Source organism: Cryptotermes secundus, unplaced genomic scaffold, assembly GCF_002891405.2.
Source record: "Cryptotermes secundus unplaced genomic scaffold, Csec_1.0 scaffold537, whole genome shotgun sequence".
Lineage (NCBI taxonomy): Eukaryota > Metazoa > Arthropoda > Insecta > Blattodea > Kalotermitidae > Cryptotermes > Cryptotermes secundus.
This window is the reverse complement of record NW_019740661.1, coordinates 145,274-166,548: the sequence shown is the minus strand read 5'-3', so window position 1 is coordinate 166,548 and position 21,275 is coordinate 145,274. Positions and strand designations below refer to the sequence as shown.

The window sequence follows — 21,275 nt, the reverse complement described above, 5'->3', positions numbered from 1 at the left end:
AATACTTAAGTTAGATATAGAGGAACTTCTCAGGATGAAAACCAACTAATTCTTTTCCGAAGAATAGGCTCTCAATTTTCTAGGCTGCCTTTAATTGAATCAAAAACTTCGGGCGCCTTGTGGTGTTGTCTGTACGTCTTCCCATCAGTGACTATATTACATAGAGGTACATATTATCATTTTGGAATCTTTTAAACATCCGTCATATGTTTAAAATTAAAAAAAGAGATTAAATCTTTAAATAGATTTGTCTGCCATTTTGTGTATCATGCATATTTTTTGTGTGAGGCGTTTTCTGAAATTGTCGCTAAAGAAAATAGTGAACTGTGTGTATGTGGAGTAGTAATCATTAGGCTGATAAAGATCAAAATTAATTTTTATGAATGAATTGTTCCGTAAACTTCCGAGGTAAAATTTAATCAAATAACTGTAGAATTAAATTTATAGAAGGTCTGCTGACATGACCATCTCCTCAATATGAGTCAATTGTATACAGTTCTACTTTTTATAAAGAAAGCAGAGAAATTTATGCACCATATGTAATTCACACCTTCTAAATCTAACAGTCTATTTAATATTTTATTTCTGATCTATATTATGTTTAAATATTTATTCTACCAGATCCATTGATTGTGTCAGGAATTCACACTCTAGCCCTGAGTGCAATTCTCCAACTGTCAAACAGATCCCTATATAAGACTTCCTCTGAAGTCCATTTCTTTCATCACATAACCTAGCTTACCATAAAATTAAAATTTCTTCCCACCCTCTCTTCTCTGTTCAACTTTATTTTATGTTGTTCCTTTTTAAGATTTCAAAACGGAGAACGAGCGAAAACCTAAATGATGAATATATGAGATGTATCCGTGAGGCAACGTTTTGTAGTCGTGATTGCTACATTGTTTTATTTCCCGGCAACTGCACGATGGTCACTGGGAGGCGGTGGGAATTCCAGCAAGCGGAACACCGTAGTGAAGTGGTCGAGCCAGAAACTGCGTGCCCACGACGTATCATTTTAAGTTGGCCTTGAACTCTCTCAAACACAGTTCTGTCAGTTCTCCCAACAAGCGGGGATGAAGATTGTTATCAGTCTACGGGGAAGTCCGACTAATTTTGCGTGGGTAAAATTACCTACACGACTGGAAACAGTGAGAAAAGATAGCATACACAACACTGCCAACAATTTCAATCATCGTTGGTCATGTTGGCCATTAGTTGTACTGTTTGGAGTTAGGGTAGCGCAGTGTGTGTGTCAGCTGGCTACGAGCTGGACGGCCGTGGGATCGGAGTTCGAGTCTCGACAGGGGCAAAATTTTTCCCCCTCCACGTCGCCCAGACTGGTTTTGGGGCCTACCCAGCGTCCTCTCCGTTTGGTACCGTGGACTATTTCCCCGGGGGCTAAGCGGCCGAGGAGTGAAGCTGTCCAGTCGCCTCAATTTACTACCTAGGTCAAGAAGGAAGGAGCTATACCTCCACTCCTCCACATGTCTTTATGGCTTAGTGCTTAATTAGTTAAGCACAATGGAAATTTTACCATTTACAAGTTTACTCTTTATCTCAGTAAATTGGTTGCTTGCTGGAAAGCCTACTCTGCAATCTGAAACGAGGAAATCATCATTTGATGCTAACGGAGCTTTACTTACTCGCCCCCATACACTTTCATGATGTGTATCTCTTGCAGAGGAGAATACTATTCTTTCCATTTTTCAGAAATGTGTCGTTGAAAGAACAAAGTAACGAAACATACACTGCGCCGCCAAATAACATTTCGTCCACTCATATTCTAATGGGTAAACTTCTATGAATGTTGAAGTTTGAAAAATGCGGTAGGAACAGGCCGTGATCTGGATTTAGATCCTAGGAAACCATTAAGTGTCTGACTCAGGATACTGTTTCCGAGCTGATAATCGAACCCGGGATCTCGTGAATAAGACCAATAATTACTGGTCACTAAACCAGGAAGATTGTTGTCAGTGTACTATTAATTCCTAAGCCACAAACCTTGTTGCTATGTTCCATGTAACGTTCTCATCCCCGTGTGCGTGAAGTGGTGTTGGACCCTACAGTGCTTTTTAAGGCGGTGGCGCTGATTGTCAGTATACTCTCGGCCTTAGCGGGGAGCAACTTGCCTTCACACTTGACATTTGAGTGCCAAGTACACGGATTCTACTCGCTCGCCTGTGTACGAGCTAGCAGTATGCCACACACAAGCACACGTGAAGACGTTAGCGGGGACGGAAAATAAGGACTTTGCCCCCGTCCCTTGAATGTTTGGAAATCATAGAGCAGTAGTCATGCCTTTCTTTTGGTAGCCACAGGGGCCTCTTGTAAGACCATCAAATTAGGGGAGGATACTAAGGGTACACAAAGACACAGGCGCATAGAAAGAAACACAGACGGCAATGTAATCTCATAAGCCTTCTTTTATTTTTTCAATAACGAACAAATTGCTAAAAATTATAGTAAAACAATAAAGGGGTATACACAAACAAGGCAGACAGAGACAGGCTGATAGGAAGACAGTAAGGTGATCTCACAATCATCCTTATAGTTTTCAAAATAAGGTAAGTAGGCTAAAAATGAGAGAAAATAAGGAAATATGCCAAATTTTATTAAAAAATTAAAACAATTTTAACCTACTTTCCTTATTTGGAAAAATATTTTCTTATTGAAACATGATTCTTATATCTTGAATACTCAAGGTTATTGTTAAAAATATTCTCAAGCGACGTAAACGCATGTGTGTAAGTAGAATTTCTAGCTACCTCTCCCCCACCACAAAGGAAACTGTCTCCCCCTCAAATTTAAAGAATTCTGGCCCAGCGCCCACGCACACACAAAGACTGTCCGACACAGTGAGAGCGCTTGCAGACGGGCAGAGATTTCGGGCGTCGCTGTGAATTCGTCAGTTCACCAACTTTTCAATCCGGAGCTCTTGTGTTCATTTCTCAGTGAGGAGGAAGGCCATGATCCGTAGTACTCTTCAGTCACTCGTAGTAAATGTTGGAACAGAAACTTAAAACAAGCTATGGCTCCTGTTCGTCCATGTTCTTCTCAACCCATCATTCATATCAGCTACCTCATTACATGCTAGACCTTCTTTTTCTGCATCTGGCCTGTTCCCATCAGAATTAATCTGGTTCTATGGGTCTTTTAGACAGTCGATTAGACTTCTTGGACGGGGGGTGAGCCAGTCGCAAGGCCGCTACCTACGCAGGATAACACAAATACCGATTAACGAGGAAAGATATTCCATGCCTCGAGTGGGATTCGAACCAACGATCCCAGTGTTTGAGATGCCATGAAACATATGAAACTGAAAAAAAGGCATTAAAGAGAGCAGAAACGTAAACATGAGAACGAACGCAGTAAAGAAGAATTACGCCAACAACTTTTGCCTTACAAAATATTACGTAATAGACAGTGATAAATAGTACAACCGTTCTTCTATTTTCATCAATTAAGCTAGACTACACTGGGATAAACCTGTGACCTTGGAATGTCATCTTCCTTAAAGGAGCATTTATACAGTAAGAGTCCGCCTGTCTTCTTCTACGGAAACGTCACGATCTACGCTAAAATATTCAGGAGCGGGGATAGCGGTAGCTTACATTGTTGGGGGGTGGAGTCCAACTGAGTCCACTCGGGACGGCGGCCACTGATTGGCCTATTGTAGCCTACCCCGGGTGATTATGATGATGGAGAATTTGATGGAATGAAGATTGGCAGGGGAAACCGAAGTACTCGGAGAAAACCCTCCCCAGCGCCACTTGTCCACCACAAACCTCACTTGACCAGACCCGGGATCGACCCCGGGCCGCCGCGGTAGGAAGCCAGCTACTAACCGCTTGAGCTATGGCGCGGCCAACTGTGGCGGACATTAGGAATTCATGCAAGGTATCGGTCTAAAATTTCCGAGGGAGAAGAGTATTTTGGAAAGAATGTTAAAATGAAGCGTACAGAAATGGTACGAACGACCAAGAACTTGGCGTAAAGCTGAATTCAAAGTAAGCAAATCAGAATATTGTAAACTGTTGATAGAATCTCCTTTTATAGTTTCCACTGCTTATTCAATCATATCCCGCAGTTTGATTTATGCTACGAAATATAAGGTGACGTCAAGCGATGTAATTCCCACCCAATAAAGTATCTTCATTTGTTTTCCACAGAAATTCCCCCGGCTCTCGTTAACACGAAGCTTACGTGAAGGTCAAGTTGGAGACGTGTTACTTTTACTTTCTTTCTCCTTTCTAAGTTCCCATTCGTTAAGTCATAAACACAATTACAATTGTTCTCTACAGTCACTGAACTGAGAGTTTCTGATATATCCTTTTCAGGCGTCTTCTCTTTCTTCTGCTCTTAGGTACTGAATGTTATTCAGAATTAATTCTAAAAGAATCTTTAAGATATTTTCAAGGCCTTTTAGGATAATTGATTTCTCATATCATTTCCACTACTTGCAAAAGGCAACACAGAACGTGTATATCAGTTACATCCATGATTCGAGCGAGAATCTTTCCACAATCACAGGGCTCAAGTGACCTCAGATCATAGGACAAGCTGAGATTATGTCAGCTATGCAGTTGATACCCTCCCGATATCACTGCTCGTAGTTTGAGGTCATCGTAACAAATTCTATATCCTTCATACCACCGAATGACGATAAATGACTTTTTTTTTTAACTTCGCTTAATGGGGGATGGACTCCAACTGGGTCCACTCTGCACGGCGGCCACTGATTGGCCTATTGTAGCCTGCCCCGGATGATTATGATGATGGAGAATTTGGTGGAATGAAGATTGGAAAGGGAAACCGAAGTACTCGGAGAAAACCCGCCTCAGCGTCAATTGTCCACCACAAATCCCACTTCACCAGACCCGGGATCGAACCCGGGCCGCCGCGGTAGGAAGCCAGCGACTAACGCTTGAGCTGTGGCGCGGCCTTAAGTGATGACTTAGGGAGGCGTGGATGTTGCAGTCGTTGGCGATATCAAGGTGATATCCAAGATTTTTCAAGGTAATTCTGAGAAATGTCATTAAAAAGAGAAAGTCGTGTCATAGCTCAGGCTGTACGAGTTCGGTTTAAGTCATGTGGGACTTTTGATTGATAAGGTTTTTTTTTATTGCTAGTGGGATGGGACTAAGTCCCTTGTACTGCGGCCACTTCTGGCCTATTGTACCAGCCCCAGATGATAGGTGAGGGTGATTATGGAGCAATTGGTGGAATGAAGATTGGCAGGGGAAACCGAAGTACCCGGTGAAAACCTGCCCCAGCGCCACTTTGTCCACCACAAATCTCACTTGACCAGACCCGGGATCGAACCCGGGCCGCCGCGGTGGGAAGCCAGCGACTAACCGCTTGAGCTATGGCGCGGTCCTTATGGATAAGGTCAACTGGAGCAAGTTTTCTCCAAGTGCTTCTGTTTCCCGGCTGTGGAGGCCCATAGGGTTGTGAGAGGTCGAGTCTCCCCCATTTTCCAGACAGTCGGGTCACAGATGGCGGTAACGTTGTCAGCCTTACGCGCCGGCCGCCTTTTATGCCTCAGGAACATTCATGTTAATCATTTCTGTTAGAGGCTGAGTTCACCCCAGGGCCATTGTACGGTTGGAAGGATTCGGTTAATTGAAAAATCTTATGGCCTCATCAGGAATCGAACCCGCGATCTTCCGGCTTGTATTATACTGCCTCAACACACTACGCTACCGCGTTCTCGAAAGGTAGGGTAATTAACAAATGTATTGGATAAGAGAGTGGAAGGGAGTGATGTGGGCCTAATGTGAGGCACTATCCGGCATTTGCATGGAGGGGCTGAGGAAAACAATGAAAACATCAGTCAAGACTGTCAGTGGCAGGATGTTATTCGAAGCGAGCAAACTTGGGTAATAAAATGTTTAAGCGACAATTCAGTGTTATTACAATTTGATATTAACGCAGTAAAGGCAAAGTTATCCCTGTACTTAGCTATAAGCACTACGTCATGAAGGAGTATGGGGGAGTGGATGCATAGATCCACATTTTCTTCACCTTGGCACTAGTTTGATGTAAGTGGTCAGCTTTACGCCCCTGCCGCTTTACTCCTGGGAGTGGTCCCCCGGTACCCATTGAATAGGAGGCTGGGTGGGCCCCAGAGCCGATCTGGTCTACATGGAGAAGTGAAAATTCTCACCCCCATTGGGACTCGAACTCAGACCCCTTGGTCGTCTAGCCCATAGCCAGTTGCTGTACTGACTACGCTATCCAGGCTCCTAACGCAATAAATGATAAGGAAATCTGTAACTTCCGAATAAGCGTGAGCATCGTTAGCGGCTGAACCAGCTGTTCGGTTCGTCGGTCCATTTACTAACCACCACATATTTAAAGAAGAGAAAGTCACAGAATCAAAGTCTGAGGAACTAAGAGTGAACTTAGCACGCAGAGGTTAGAGTTAACATTCGAAACTGGAGATGGGTAGGGAGTTAGTGACTTGTTTCACAGCATCCCATTAGTTAAGTGAACGAGAGACTGGAGCACTTGAATACATTGATGGCCAGATTAAGTGAATCATTCAGAGGACCGTTCAATGTGTGCTGATTATTTCAAATTATATTATTCATTAAAGTAAGCTCGTGTTGCGCCGGTCACGGTAGCCGAGCAGTCTAAGGCATGTACTGTCTTCGCTCGGAAGCCGGGATCGTGGGTTCGAATCCCACTCAGGGCATGGATGTTTGTGTGCGTTTTTCTGTGTTTGTCGACAGGTAGAGGCCTTGCGACGAGCTGATCACCCGCCCAAGGAGTCCTACCGTATGTATAAGATCTAGAAAAACCGAAGTGAACGGAGTTCATGCAGGTAGGACTAGGCCCACTGGGGCTGTAGTGCCAAGGGGGGGGGAAAGCTCGTGTTGCCTGTCTCTACTCCTCTGTTGCGGAATTCTCTTGGGGTATTCTTGTACCACTCGTAGCTGGCATAATAGTCTCTTGTGTCCGTGGCCGCATTATTTTAGTCAAAGGAGTATTCCTTGTTGTATGATAAGTTTGGCTGCGTACTGCGTTTCATATTCTACCTAAGGAGCGTGATCATAGACATCGTGTCACTTTTCAGCCTGCTACGCGTCTCGACAAATTTCTGTCACATCCCTTCAATTAGGTGACTTCGATCGGGTGACTCAAGTCACTCATCCACTGACCACCTCGGTCTGTGAATTATTACTCTTTAGGCAAAGTTTATTAAACACAGAGTTTTAGTAGGAATATCTTCAGGAAGTATCCTACCAGAAGACCAGATTTAGAGGTACTTTTCGACTGGTAGTTTATCGCCAATCAGTTCGTCTTCTCACCAAGCCCCTTGAGAACCACGACCAGAAATCTTTCTTTTTTTCAAGTGAGCACTTGCGATAATAGTCCTTATGTAACATCCTCTCTGGCGAGAAAATGGGTTTGTCTCTTATGAATATGCTTGGCGTTTCGTCAAACGCGTATGTCGCACATATAGCATGTTATTGAAGATTCTACCCTTTGCACACAAATTTTGCAAAGCAGATCATGCCTGTCCCACTCATGTTACAACGGCAGCTTAGTCACTTGAACGGTCTTAAGCTCGACCACCGCCAAGTTTAACTAGAAGACCGAGAAGAAAACAGGAATATAACCATTGAAACGGGAAGGGTTATGTGAACTGGTTTCATCTGTCTCAGGATAGAAATCAGAGGAAGGCTGTTGTGAGTAAGATAATTAATGTTTGGATTGCGTAACATCGTGGGCGTTTCTGGAGTAAGTGTAATTTTTGGCTTCTGAAGAAGGATTCAGTTGCATGGCTTTAGTTAGCTCAGCACATCGTAGGTAGCATGCAAAAGCGTAATTGGTTGAGGCACTATGTTAAAACCGGAAGGCGGTAGGTTTGCGTCCCGATGAGGTGTATTTTTCATTTCAACTAATCCTTCCAGTCGCAATATAACTCTGGATTCGACTCAACCTCTAACAGAAATGAGTACCAGGAATGTTCATGGGGGGGAGGGGTAAAGGGCTGCCGGCGCGTAGGGCTGATAAACTTACCACAATCTGTGAGCCGATTTTCTAGGAAAAATACTGAAGCCTCGATGTCGCACAATTCTATGGGCCTTCACGGTCTGTTACAGGAGCAGCTCTACCTTTTTCTGCCTTTAATTAGGTAAGTATAGTTCATTTAATGACGAAGTTATCCGATGACCGAATGAGCTTACACGTCTGCAGGTGCTAGACTAAGTTCATGCAAAGCGGCCCGTAATCTAGGGGTAACGTTCCCACCTCGTGACTCAAGGTACGCGGGTTCAAACCCGGCGGAGGTCGTGGAATTTTTAAGGGCGGAAAAATTCAGGGAACAAGTCCTCCGGGAGGGACTTTAAGCCGTGGGTCCCATGTCGTAGCTTTACGGCACGTAAAAGAACCTCATGTCCCAAGGGGACCACTGAGCCAAATTCAGGACATTTCCCGCCCAACAGTAGTCTCTGACGCCTCTGATAGATGGGGGAAGCATCGAGATACCGCTGAGCCAGTGGAGGCCGAACTCGCTGGCTGAGTCGGGACTGATGTCACGCACCAGTACCGGTAGGGAATAGAGACTGGTAGAATATCATAGGGGGACGCACAATGGACCAACAGTTAGTCTAAGTGCATGGGGAAACCCACCCTCTCCAATAAAATACAATAGAAGTTCATGTAACCAAACGACTCGTCTTGTTCATTTCTGATTGAAACAGAACTGACATTGATAAAGGACGGAGGTTTGGGTAGCATCAGCAGGTAACTGATATTTCTGGAACAGACAGTACATAACCGAAAACTTAATGACACACAGAATGACCGGGGAACTGAGTAGGAACGGCAGGTAACGAGTGTTTTTAAAATATTACATCAACCGAAGTAGAGCTGACATGAAGAAAAGCCAGAGAGACGCGTAATAACCGCGCGTGGCTGATATTTTTGGAACAGGCAATAGATCAAACGAAACAGAACTTGCATAGAGTAAGGCCGGAGAACTGAGTATGATCCGCAGGTAGAAGATATTGTCACGTATACGGTGCTGCGTGACTAATAACAGTGGGTTCCATATCTGATTATTTGATTTACTGGACGTCTCCATTGCAATCACACTTGACTATAACAGCTCATACGTTGAACTCCTTCCTAACGACGTCTGTTTCTCACTATTGTCTCGATCTCGGACTGGTCTCTAGTCTTTTGAATTCTGTAACACTCTACTACACTCAACAGTACGACTGACTGCCAAAAAATTACATGTCCTTTTGAGACCTGGTGAGGACCGCGATCAGAACACGCTTGAACAGTTCGTCTGTTGTTTTCTGCGTGTTCATTTCCACGGTAATGCATGTATATCAACTTGTTATCTGGTAACGACTGGTTCGTGCTATCCGTTGTAACGGAAACTTATCCGTTGTTCATCAACGGACGCTTGGCTCTGCCACTGGCTCTACTCTTCCGGCTTTCAGTCGTCACGTCACAGTGTTTTAAAACAGACAGTATCTTAACCCAAACGGAACTGACGTAATGAAGATTGGAGAGTTGAGGAGGTAGATAACGGACATAGTTAAAACAGACAGTACCTCAACCCGCTCAACGAATTCGTCATTACTTTGAATTTATAACACTGTCTGGTGTAATCTCTGAATGCTAGAGGTATTTATAACCTTCCTTCACTAATGCTGTCATGCGTTACGACTGGGAAGTTTGATGCACGTGCTGTTGTAGAAAGATTATCGAGAATTTCTGTAACTTCCTCGTTTATATTCATATCGCTTCAGTCTCTCTCATTTCACTGTCGTGACGTAACTCACTGGCTTATTAAATCAACACCCCTCGTTCTGCTTATTATAAGGTTATCATCAGGAACGTATCTGTTGTCTTCACATAACTACCAACGAGGAGTAACTACTCCTAATAACGAAGTCTTGCACTTGGATGTTCGCGTGAAAGTATAATTTATTGGTCAGTCTACATAAACTATATCTTGATAAAATAAATTCTTTACACCCTATATACGAGATATATTTTTCAAAGAATCTGATTATCTGGTCTGAACTTATTTGGTGATGGATAAGAACATTTTAATTTCGAAAAAATAAATATATAAACAAATATGGCCTAGGCAATGCCTACCTGGCCCTCTGTAGGACATTCTTACAAAGTTCTTATTCTGTAATAGCTTCTTAGGCCTCTACAGTATGGATAACATCGGTGAAAGAAAACAAGTCCTGCCATCTCTCGGCAGTTACAGATAACTATGAGGTTCGCGATTTTACCGACGGTGACTGTTAGAGATTATTTTCTGCTATGTGAGGCCGTATAGTTTGGTAGATATATGGCAACCCTTCAGTGGACCCTGTTGCCTCCATTGTCTGTATATAGAAGATGGAGTCAGTAAACTCCTCTGGAACGCTAGAACATATCTACCGAACTACAAGACGTCACATCCCACAGGACAATAACGTTAAGTTAATTATTCAGTGTGTTACTACATAACAATAGGAATGCAATAACCGGAACACGTTTCTTGCAGTAAGAATATGGCATGGAAAGAGTTAAAAGGGGTAGCATGTAGTGTTCGATTAACGCCCAGAACGTAGGGCAGAAGGAAGAAGTTGGAGGTGCAAAACTTTGGTAAGCGAGTGTTTAGTAACATGTCAAGGGACTTCCAGAGATAAAATCTTCTGTGTGATACACAGCCATCAGCCTTTTCGTAGTTTATTTTCATCTCTAAAGGAACAAGGCAAGACATGGTTGAAACAGGAAAGGTGAAGGTACAGGTGGGAGAATAATAGATTTTGAAGAATTAGAATGCGGGAAAGGTGAGAATTGGCCCATGAATTGATAAAGTGGCAGGAATTTGTCCAACGGTGAAGAACGTTGGAGTTCCATAAACTCTATTTGATGATTTGAATTATTGGACGTTTGCATTACAATCTGGGGCAAGCGGTAGCGTAGTTGGTTAAGGCACTATGCTACAAGCCGGAAGGTCGCAGGATCGAATTCCGACGAGGTCATTGGATTTTTTTTTTCAATTTACCTAATCCTTCCAGTCGCATTATGGCTCTGGAGTCGAATCAGCCTCGAACAGAAATGAGTACCAGGAATATTCTTGGAATGTTCTTGTGGGTAAAGGGCGGCCGGCGCGTAGGGCTGACAACTTTGCCACCATCTGTGAGCCGATTGTGTAGAAAATGTGGGAACCTCAACATCTCACAACCCTATGGGACCCCACGGCATGTTACACGGATACCTTTACTTACTTAACTTACTTTTACTCCATTGCAATCACACTTGATTATAACAGCTCACATGTTGAACTCCTTCCTAACGACGTCTGTTTCTCACTGTTGTCTGAATCTCGGACTGCTCTCTAGTATCTTGAATTCCGGATCTAATAAACTTACATACACACGCTGAATTAATAGGTCTTCCAGCAGTCGGTATAACGACTGGCTACGGAATGGACGACCAAGGGATCGGCGTTCGTGTACCGGTGGGGTCAAAAATATTCACTTCTCCATGTCGTGCAGACCGGCTCTGGGGTCCACCGAACCTTGTATCCAACGGGTAGCGGGGGCTCTTTCCCCGGGGATAAAGCGGCCGGGGAGTGAAGCTGACCACTCACCTCCAACGTGTGCCTAGGTCAAGAAAACGTGGATCTATACATCCACTCCCCTATACGTCTCCATGGGCTAGTGCTTAATTAGTTAAGCACAGGAACAACTTTTACCTTATCCCGCTACTAATGAAACAAAGTGTACTACGGAATTTATTTATTTGCATCTTAATCTTTCTAGCTGTGTTTTCTGTTGCGGTTTTCTAAACAAAATAGTGACATATTTTTCGTATGAGCTTGTAGTTTACTTAAAGACGGTTTCAATAGCTAAAATTTTATACTGTCAAATTGTAGGGTGATTATTGAACACTGAATCGGGGAAATCATGGAAGAGAATAGGTGAAGTCTAATTTAAGATGTTATCTACGAATTTTCCTGGAACACTTTGGAAAGTCAGAGAAATCTCAGAATAATTTGATGTTCAGACGAAGGTTCAAACTAGCCACCTCCTGAGTAAAAGTGAAAAGCTTACCGTTAGATCTAACTTGCTCGAATGCTAAATTTAGTGGTTTAAAACTCATCAGCAGCCCCATAATTCAGGGACAGACGTACTCTCCATCGCTCTTTTTCTGCAGCTGCCATTTCAATGCAAACGTACTTCACAATTCATTGTCTTGAGACGTGATCTCTTTCATTCATGTTTTTTCCACATCAACGCCGAAATTACGTAAATAAGATTTGTAATTCGCTGGCAAAAAATGAGATCTGGTCCATAAAAATTGATTATATTTCTTTTTCCTTGAAAAAACTGTATAANGTCTTGAGACGTGATCTCTTTCATTCATGTTTTTTCCACATCAACGCCGAAATTACGTAAATAAGATTTGTAATTCGCTGGCAAAAAATGAGATCTGGTCCATAAAAATTGATTATATTTCTTTTTCCTTGAAAAAAAACTGTACATTTTGTAACGTCTTTCAACGCCTGTTTTTAAAATCGCATTGTCATTTATTTACAGCAAAGAAACCTTGATTAAACACCATGTTCATGGGCAGAACTGTTGCTCTGATCTTAACAGTGAACCTAATGTCAAAAGAAACTTTAACTTTGTTCCTGATAATTTCCATGCAGAGGGAATATACACCTATACAGGCTAGTGAAAATTATGCTCAGATAAACAGTACGAAATGCCGTCACACTGAATTAGCAGTTTCCCTTAATCTCATGCTGTAAATGAAAGCATTGAAATTGACTTTGTAATTTCTTGCTATAATTTTTTGTTAATTTCAATATGTGCTTCAATGAAATCTATGTTCTGTGTTTGAATAAAATATCTGTAAGCCTGAAGAGTCATGCCGCTTTACCTCTCCTTGGTACCACTCCATATGTGAATGTTCCGTGCATTATCCTTCCTTTTATATTCTTATTCGGTTACGAAGTGGAACAACCTCCAGGGCAGGAATGCAGACCGCCAGTTCCAGTTCCAAATTTGCGTCATACCCAAATTCTGGCTTGCGCTAATCAGTGCAGATTTGTCCATATGAACATGTTGAGCCGCTTCATACCTGCCACTCTCAACACAACTACACACAAGCCATGAACTGACGCACTGTTTACAAATGCACAAATGCAGGTGATTAGTTAAGTGAGGAATGGAGATCTATTTCTGCTAGTGCGCTACTTTAGATAAGTTTGGCAGGTATCATGGGGCCGTAGCTGTGGACCAGTGGGCAGAGTTCCTGGCTACAAATCCAGAGGTCCCGGGTTCGTTTCCCGGCGCTATCAGATTTTGTGAGAAGCATTGGGTCTGGAACGTGGTCCACTCAACCTCGGGAGTATAATTGAGGAGATATTTCAAGGAAATAGAGGCTCTGGTCTAGAAAATCGAGATTAACTGCCGTGGGGATCCGTTGCGCTGATCACGTGACAAATTTCTAGCCGCAAAAGATGACACTAACTTCGCCGACAAGCGGCGGTCGCTCGGTCGGTATAGTTCGCTTGCGGACTACAGGCCACGGGGTTTGTTTTGTTTTGTTTTTGGCGGGTATCATACACTTATGGATGTAAAAATGTAAATGCTGATTTGGGGCCTCCCATTTACACATGAACAAGCTTATACAGTATGCACAAGTTAAAATATATTTTGAAGATACTAAATCATAAAATGTATTGGTTTACTTTTTGATTAATAATTAACTGATGGGTTGTCTATTAAATATTCCACGAGTCATTCTGTGTTCATAAAATAATCGTAAGTTAATTTAATTAATGAAATAAATTATAGCTCCGATAATCGTTAACCAGTACATTCAAGTCTGGGATGTCTTCTGTTGTTCAATATTGATCCAAAGTGATTACCGGACATTGTATCTCTAAGCCCTGGTTGTTCAGTTTCGTCAGAGAAGTGTCACTTCTCACAGGAGCAATTAACACAGACATCATTTGATGAAGACGCCTTAATTCTGGAACAGCACAACCATTAAGAGAGGCGTAAAAAATTGACGGTGTCACTGATTCGAATTACAGTGAAGAACTTCTTTTGGCTTATTTTGGATTATTATCACTGGACCCAGTGATTGAGACTAGCTCTTTCTAAGGGGCCCAACTGAGTAGGTTAAACCTTCCCTATCCACCTGAAAACGGAGACAGATCCAGTCTCCGAAACGTCGTGGTTTTTTGTCTTTTATATACCGGACGATGGGTGAAGTCCAAAATAAGCCAAAAGAAGTACAGTATACACCATCGTCAGAATCCTTTCAAGTCTATACAGTGAAGAAATTAGTCGTTTTATCAAAGAAGTTAGCCAACATTTAGGTCAATTTTAGTTTTATTGACGTCAGATGAAAACTGAGGGCCGACGAGTCAGTTTCTTTTTATCGGAATCTTAGAAATGTTGGGAGGGATCTGGAAGTTTTGTTCGGCCAAACCGAGGTCACTGGCCAGCATGTTCCTGCGCCACCGTTATGCGGAGTAGACAGTGCAGGAGAAAGGGTGAAGGAACACCATTCCATATTTGTTAACTTCTAAAGTAAATCTGGAAATATTGCTCGAACAGCCGCATCGTTTCTTCTCTAGAACCTTTTTTTTTTCCTTGGCACTACAGCACCAGTGGGCCTAGGCCTACTCCACGAACTTCTCCTTTCACTTCGGTTCTCTAGAACCTATGAAGGCCTATAAAGGACATGCAATTAAAACTCTGAACTGAATTGAGTGGTCACCTGTAGAGTCAGGAGAAAAACCATAAAACATAAGGCAGTACGGTCCCTGAAGCCATTCTCGAAAAGGTAAACCCACCACACCCCTAGCAAGTCACTTCTCTACTGTGGCTGATTTTTCCCTTAGTACCCTAGTCGGCGTGACCAGAGTGGTTTGAACGGCTGTTGTACTGCGATGTGGAAAGCAAATGGAAAAACTACCACATTATCACTATTCCTGGATAGTCTCTTTCCAAAAACAGAAGATCGCATTAAGTGGAGAAACTGTTTTGGAAGAGGCTGTGGACCTGTCATCTGACAGATTACTGATGAATGAATGAATGAATGAACCCTAGTCTATGTGGGAGCCGGGATTGCCCAATCGGTATAGCGACTGGCTACGGGCTGGACGACTGAGGGTTCGGAGTTCTAGTCCCGGTAGGATCAAGAATTTTCACTTCTCCATATCGTCCAAACCGTCTCTGGCGTTCCCCAAACCTCCCATACAAAGGATACCGGGGGCTCCTTCCTGGGGTAAAGGGTCCGATGCGTGAAGCTGACCACTCGCTCCCAACCAGTGTCGAGGTCAACAAAATGTGGATCTATATATCAACTCTCCCATACGTATTTAGGCACAGTGCTTAATTAGTTAAGCACAGGGAAAACTTCACCTTTCCCCCCCCCTGGCACTACAGCCCCAGTGGGCCTAGGCATACCTCCGTGAACTTCTCCTTGAACTTTCGGGTTTCCTAGATCCTAGACATTCGGTAGGACTCCTTGGGCGGGTGATCAGCTCGTCGCAAGGCCTCTACCTGTACACAAACACAGAAAGACGCACACAAACATCCATGCCCTGAGTGCTATTCGAACCCACGATCCCGGTTTCCGAGCGAGCGAAGACAGTGCACGCCTTAGACCGCTCGGCTACCGTGACCGGCCAGGGAAACCTTTACCTTAGACTATTTGGTTAATACAGACATATATTTTCTTTCTATACAAGGGCAGTTTTGAAAAGTTTAAATCTCGTCTTGGCCTGAGACAAATGTTATCAGCAGTATTTATATTTTATTGAATAATTTTGCCTTGTGTTTGAATTGAAGAAATAGTTATATCCTAATATTAACGCAAGGAAATGAACATAACAATGGACATTTTTACGACATAGAACTGCATCATTTTGCTTATGGATGCAACATCTTCAATGTCAAGGTCGGCATTCATTCATTGCCACCAGCTTCTTAATCTCGATGAGTTTGGACATATTATTGGGTTTAGTTTATCACAGTATTCCTGAACTGAAATACCTCATAGTTCACACTGCAAAATCGCCTGGCTGCCGTCTGTCCAGCACTGTCTTACATAAACATGAAATGTTTTCTTTCATCGAACTGAAAAACGCTGGATATGTGTATTGCTAGTGTAAACACCTTGTGTCCGCGGAAACAACACACGAACACGTTTTGACTTCAGCAGTAGCAGGTGTACACACCGAACATGTTCGAGTTAGTTATATACTTATGTGTTCAAATACGCTTATATTCTGTACATGTGCATCAAAGTATATAATAGTACTAATAATGATAATAAGAGCAATCATAATTGCAGGTGAGGTAATATTGTAATATATCATATTATAATAAATATAATTTTTAAATGTAAGAATGAAACTGATGATGATGTGTCTAATAAGACTAGACTTCACAGAAGAAATTTTAAAAATCGCTTACATAAATTCGAGGATGAACGTGAGAATCCATAAGTGAAGATAATGACAATCATAATTCAGCGAGTCTCGAAACTTTCCTAAGGAAAGAGCAATAAAATGTAGTTCATTGCTTTCTTCTGAAGCCAAAACTCAACTTTCAGCAGTGTTTATACATACCTACAGGAATTTGAGATTTAGGGTACTGAAGTTATGAGTGTTCGTATTTGCTTTTTCTTCTAATTAAATTCTAGGAAGATTAAATAATATTAATAATAATAATAATAATAATAATTATTATTATAACAAAAGTATTTTTCACATTGGCACGCTGTAATTTACTCCGGGAACACAATAGCACTCTTTTTGTTAAAAACGAATGAGCGGTTGTACCATCCAGGTCTCTTCCTGCGGTCAGAATTATTCCTACGTTTGTTGCCACGTTGAAAGTATCTAATAAAATCAGGAGATAAATTTTCATTTGGAAACCCCCCAAAACCTCCAAACGATGCTCCTGCAGTATGACTGTTGGAACCCGACACTCCTGCAGCTGGACGGTACACGTTTCCACCGACAGGATTTCCCAGAGGCGCGGAGAAACTCTGGCTACCTGCAGAGCTGCTGGAGGCTCCAACATTAGCTCCGGATCCTTGGAAACCAAAGCTGGAGGCCTGGCTGCTAGCAGCAGAACCAGACCCCCCTCCGTTTACACCACCTGAGACACTGGAGGCCTGGCTACTCGCCTGACTGCCCGATACCGATAGTCCCCCTGACCTGTGGAGAAGAAAATTTTTAAAGAGATATTGGTTGTATTCATTGCCGATACAGGATATCAAAATTTTCTGTGAAAACTTGTTAGTCATTTCGTCAAGGAATCCAATGTTCTTATTGATGTAAACTTTCACTACTGTGTTCACGAAATTCATACTCTGAGCCAGCTCAGTCCAGCCATCCACAACCTACTTTTCTGATAAATGTTTCAATGTTATCATCCAATCTACGCATAGATGCCCCAGAAGTCTGGTCTCCAAATTATTTGTAACAGAAGGGAACACATCTGTTACTGGTCCATACTGACGATGTTAGGCCCACTTTATTATTCGAAAGCATAATTAGGCCTACTATAACGAAAATTGCAGAAACTATATTAGAAAATAGTGAGGTCCAGACCGGCTCTGGGGACCACCAAGCCTCCTATCCAATGGATACCGGAGGATTCTATCCCGAATGTAAAGCGCCGGAGCGTGAAGCTGATCCCTCATCTCCATCTAGTGATGGAGCTATAACTCCACTCCCCCATACATCTTCATGGCATAATGTTCAATTAATTATGCATACGGACAACTATACCTTTTATTACTGAAGTTTGTCTGTATATAAATGCAGAAAGAATGAAGAAGTTATACATATTCGGTCTCCGCCAAAAAATATAAGGCAAGATTATTTTACTGAATGATAATTGTAATACTTCTTAATGTGGCCAAGATCATATATTTGGAAATGACAGTAACAAATCGAAACGTTATTCAGGACGAAATTAAAAACAGATTAAATACGGTAGATGTCTTGTATGGTTCGGTTTAGAAACTTTCTTACTTAAAAAGTATATTTGTGTAGAATTTTTTGTAAACATGCATGGAATATTGCGCCTCTCGTCATCTTTAATCAATTGACCGTACTAAATTACGAGTACGAGGAGAGTGATATGAACGAAAAATTGATATATATTAAAAATATTCGTGGGGCACGCGGTAGCGTAGTTGGTAGAGGCACTATGCTACAAGTCGGAAGGTCTCAGGTTCAAATCCCGATGAGATGACTGAATTTTCCAATTTACCTAATCTTTCCAGCCGCATTATGACCCTGGAATAGACCCAGCCTCTAACAGAAATGAGTACCAGGAATCTTCCTGGAGGATAAAGGGCGACCTGCGCGTAAGGCTGACAAACTCGCAGCCACGTGTGAGCCGATTGTCTAGAAAATGTGGTAGCCTCGGCCTTTCAAAAACCTATGGTCCCTCACGGCCTGTTACAGGGATAGCTTTACTCTTTTTAATACAATGCTGAAGCTAACTTCCCATTGTTTGTTTGTGTGTTGCCGGGCGTACAGATGGCTTCAGCAGCCCGAAACTATGTCCACATGTCACCGTTCCTTCAGCACTTTCCATACAGAGCACCTCATAAATAAATAGGAGGTTAGCTCAAGTGGTAACGCATGTGGCTTGTGTTCTACGGTTAACCGGTTCGAATTCTGGTTATCCTAACCAAGATCATGTTTGCGGTTTTGTTCAATCCCTCCAGGCGAACGGCATGATAGTGTTTCGAAATAGACCATGACCGCTTCTTTCAGTATTTTCCATTTCATTATGCGTAATAGCAATCTCATTTTATTCTGCATTTCCTCTGCAATTAATACAACGTCATTAATTACTTGTAACTCTATGTTTCGTATAATGAAATTTATAAAGGAAAATTTGTGTATTGACCTTTCTAATGAGCATGGGAGAGTAAAAAGGTAAAAAATGTAAAGTTGTTCCTGTGCTTAACTAATTCAACACTACGCCATGAAGGCGTATTGGGGAGTGGATGTATAGATCCATATTTTCTTGACCTCGGCACTAGCTGGAGGTGAGTAGACAGCTTCACGCACTGGCCTCTTTAGCCCTGGTGAAAGAGCCCTCGGTACCCATTGGATAGGAGGTTGGGTGGACCCCAGAGCCGGTCTGGACGACATGAAGAAGGCATGGGACAGTAGCCTATTAGAAATTTCTGTATATAGAATATCAAAAGTTAAGTGACATAGAAGTGTATAGATGTAAGGTCATTGTGTGTACTGTTGTTTCCTGCTTCGTACCCATAGTAATCAGGGAACTGCGAATTAAAACTTGAAGACTGGCTAGCAGCCTGGGAGGCGCTGAAGCCATTGGAGCCTGCCTGAAAATTGAAAGAGTGACTCTGGCTGGCTGTGTGTCCCTGGGCCTGACCGTGTCCCCCGTAGCTGCTGCTGAAGCTTGCAGATCCTGATATCCCTCCACCGCTCGGCTGAACTCCGAAATTAAATTTGGTACTCCGGCCATCTGTGTCATAACTGAACCGGGGTTTGGCGCCATCTTTGGCTTCACTGTCTCCATGGTTACTGCTGCTGCCCTTAGGCTGTGGAGGTGATGTTCCGTACTTGTCTGCGGCTTTATCGGGAAACACAATAGCCTCGTCGCCAGCTGCTGTAAAAACAAGAACTGGCACTATACAAATGGGGCGCCATTAAATGTGTGTAGAAGTATAAAAAATGAATAAAAAATAACACATGGTAATATCTGTAAATTGTCATTTATTGCCTTTCATTGGAACCTGTAGAAAGTTGTGTATAACTTAATTCAGACCCTCAAATTATGTGACCCTTAAAATGAAGTAATATCAAGGAACTTATACAACTCCTTCGAATTTTATCATAGTGAGCTCCAGAGTTCGGAAGATAACTAAATATCCACGTTTGCTTGTAACCTTCAATGTATGAATGTATTTTATTTATGTGTTTTATGTGAGTTGCGGAACAAGCAACCTACTTCGCTAAACAACATTAATGGGTTGGTCTTCGTGAAGGAGAATTGTGTCTTGTGATGGAGGAACTAGATTTGTATACATTATTTAAACGAATCTCTTGCTTCAAAAGGAAAAGGGAAGTGTCCCTTAAAATAAATTAAGACCATTAAAACACTCCAGCTTTAGTCTATTACCTGAAGTCGAGGGAGTCGAGTGACAATGCAGATTTTAGCCCTGGATATTTACTTGTTTGATTATCCATCAGGTCAACTATACAGATGTTTCTCAGTTTGTTAATGCATCTGCTGTATTTTTTGCTACAGTTGGTTGAGGGGCTATGCTACAAGCCGGCAGGTCGTGGGTTCAAGTCCCGACGAGGTTATTGGATTATTTCAATTGACCTAATTCTTCCAACCGCATTATGGCCCTGGGGTCGACTCAGCCTCTAAAAGAAATGAGTACCAGAAACTAATTAAATAATTTTCCTTGGGAGTAAAGCGCGGCCGGCGCGTAAGAGTGACAACCTTACCGCCATCTTTGAGCCGATTGTCTAGATAATGTGGGACCCACAACGTCTCACAACCCCATGGGTCTTCACGGCCTGGTATAGGGATAGCTTTACTTTTTTTTTTTTTTTACTGGCACAAAATGGCGAGCAGGATAGCGCAGGCGATGTAGCAATGGGCTACACGCTGGACTGCAGATGGCTCAGAGTGGGATTTCGGATCCTGGTATAGAGGCAAAGATTTTGCTCCTCTCCACGTCGTCAAGACCAGGTGTATAATGATATTGTATTTGAACCCATAACCTTCAGGCTTAAAAATAGGGCAGTGAATGAATGCAGAGACTGCTCATTACTTTTTTACTTGGTGGGACACCACACAGGGCAAATTCAGCTTTACTGGCACAAAATAGCTAGGGTTCATCTACGTGTATATCAGTGCAGGGTAGATCAGCGATTGAAATGCCATGAACTAGTGAGGGAACGGATTCATATTGGTTCGCGAAATCTTTGTGAATGTGCTGACAGATACAACGCGGTGCACTAGCGCAGCATGTCCTAAATGTAAAAAAGTAAAGCTATCCCTGTACCAGGCCGTGAAAGCCCATAGGGCTGTGAGACGTCGAGGCCCCCACATTTTCTCTAGACAATCGGCTCAAAGATGGCGCTAAGGTTATCAGCCTTACGCGTCGGCCGCCCTTTACCCCCAAGAATATTCCTGGTGCTCATATTTCTTGGAGGCTGAGTCGATCGCAGGGCCATAGTGCGGCTGGAAGGATTAGGT

The 21,275-nt window shown here is 42.6% G+C and overlaps 2 protein-coding genes across 3 annotated transcripts in view; one reads left to right on the top strand and one right to left on the bottom strand.

Moving 5' to 3' along the window:
• Window positions 1-21,275, top strand: part of LOC111872483 — a 91,987-nt gene that overhangs the window by 21,656 nt on the left and 49,056 nt on the right. The window lies entirely within an intron of this gene.
• LOC111872484 (keratin, type I cytoskeletal 9) overlaps window positions 15,794-21,275 on the bottom strand; it is a 6,517-nt gene continuing 1,035 nt past the window's right edge. The window contains exons 2-3 of the mRNA XM_023866448.2: window positions 19,304-19,670; window positions 15,794-17,224 (exon numbers count right to left, since the gene is read on the bottom strand). Coding sequence (XP_023722216.1) covers window positions 16,789-17,224; window positions 19,304-19,670 — 803 coding nt within the window. The 3' untranslated portion in view covers window positions 15,794-16,788. The remainder of the gene's footprint in view (window positions 17,225-19,303; window positions 19,671-21,275) is intronic.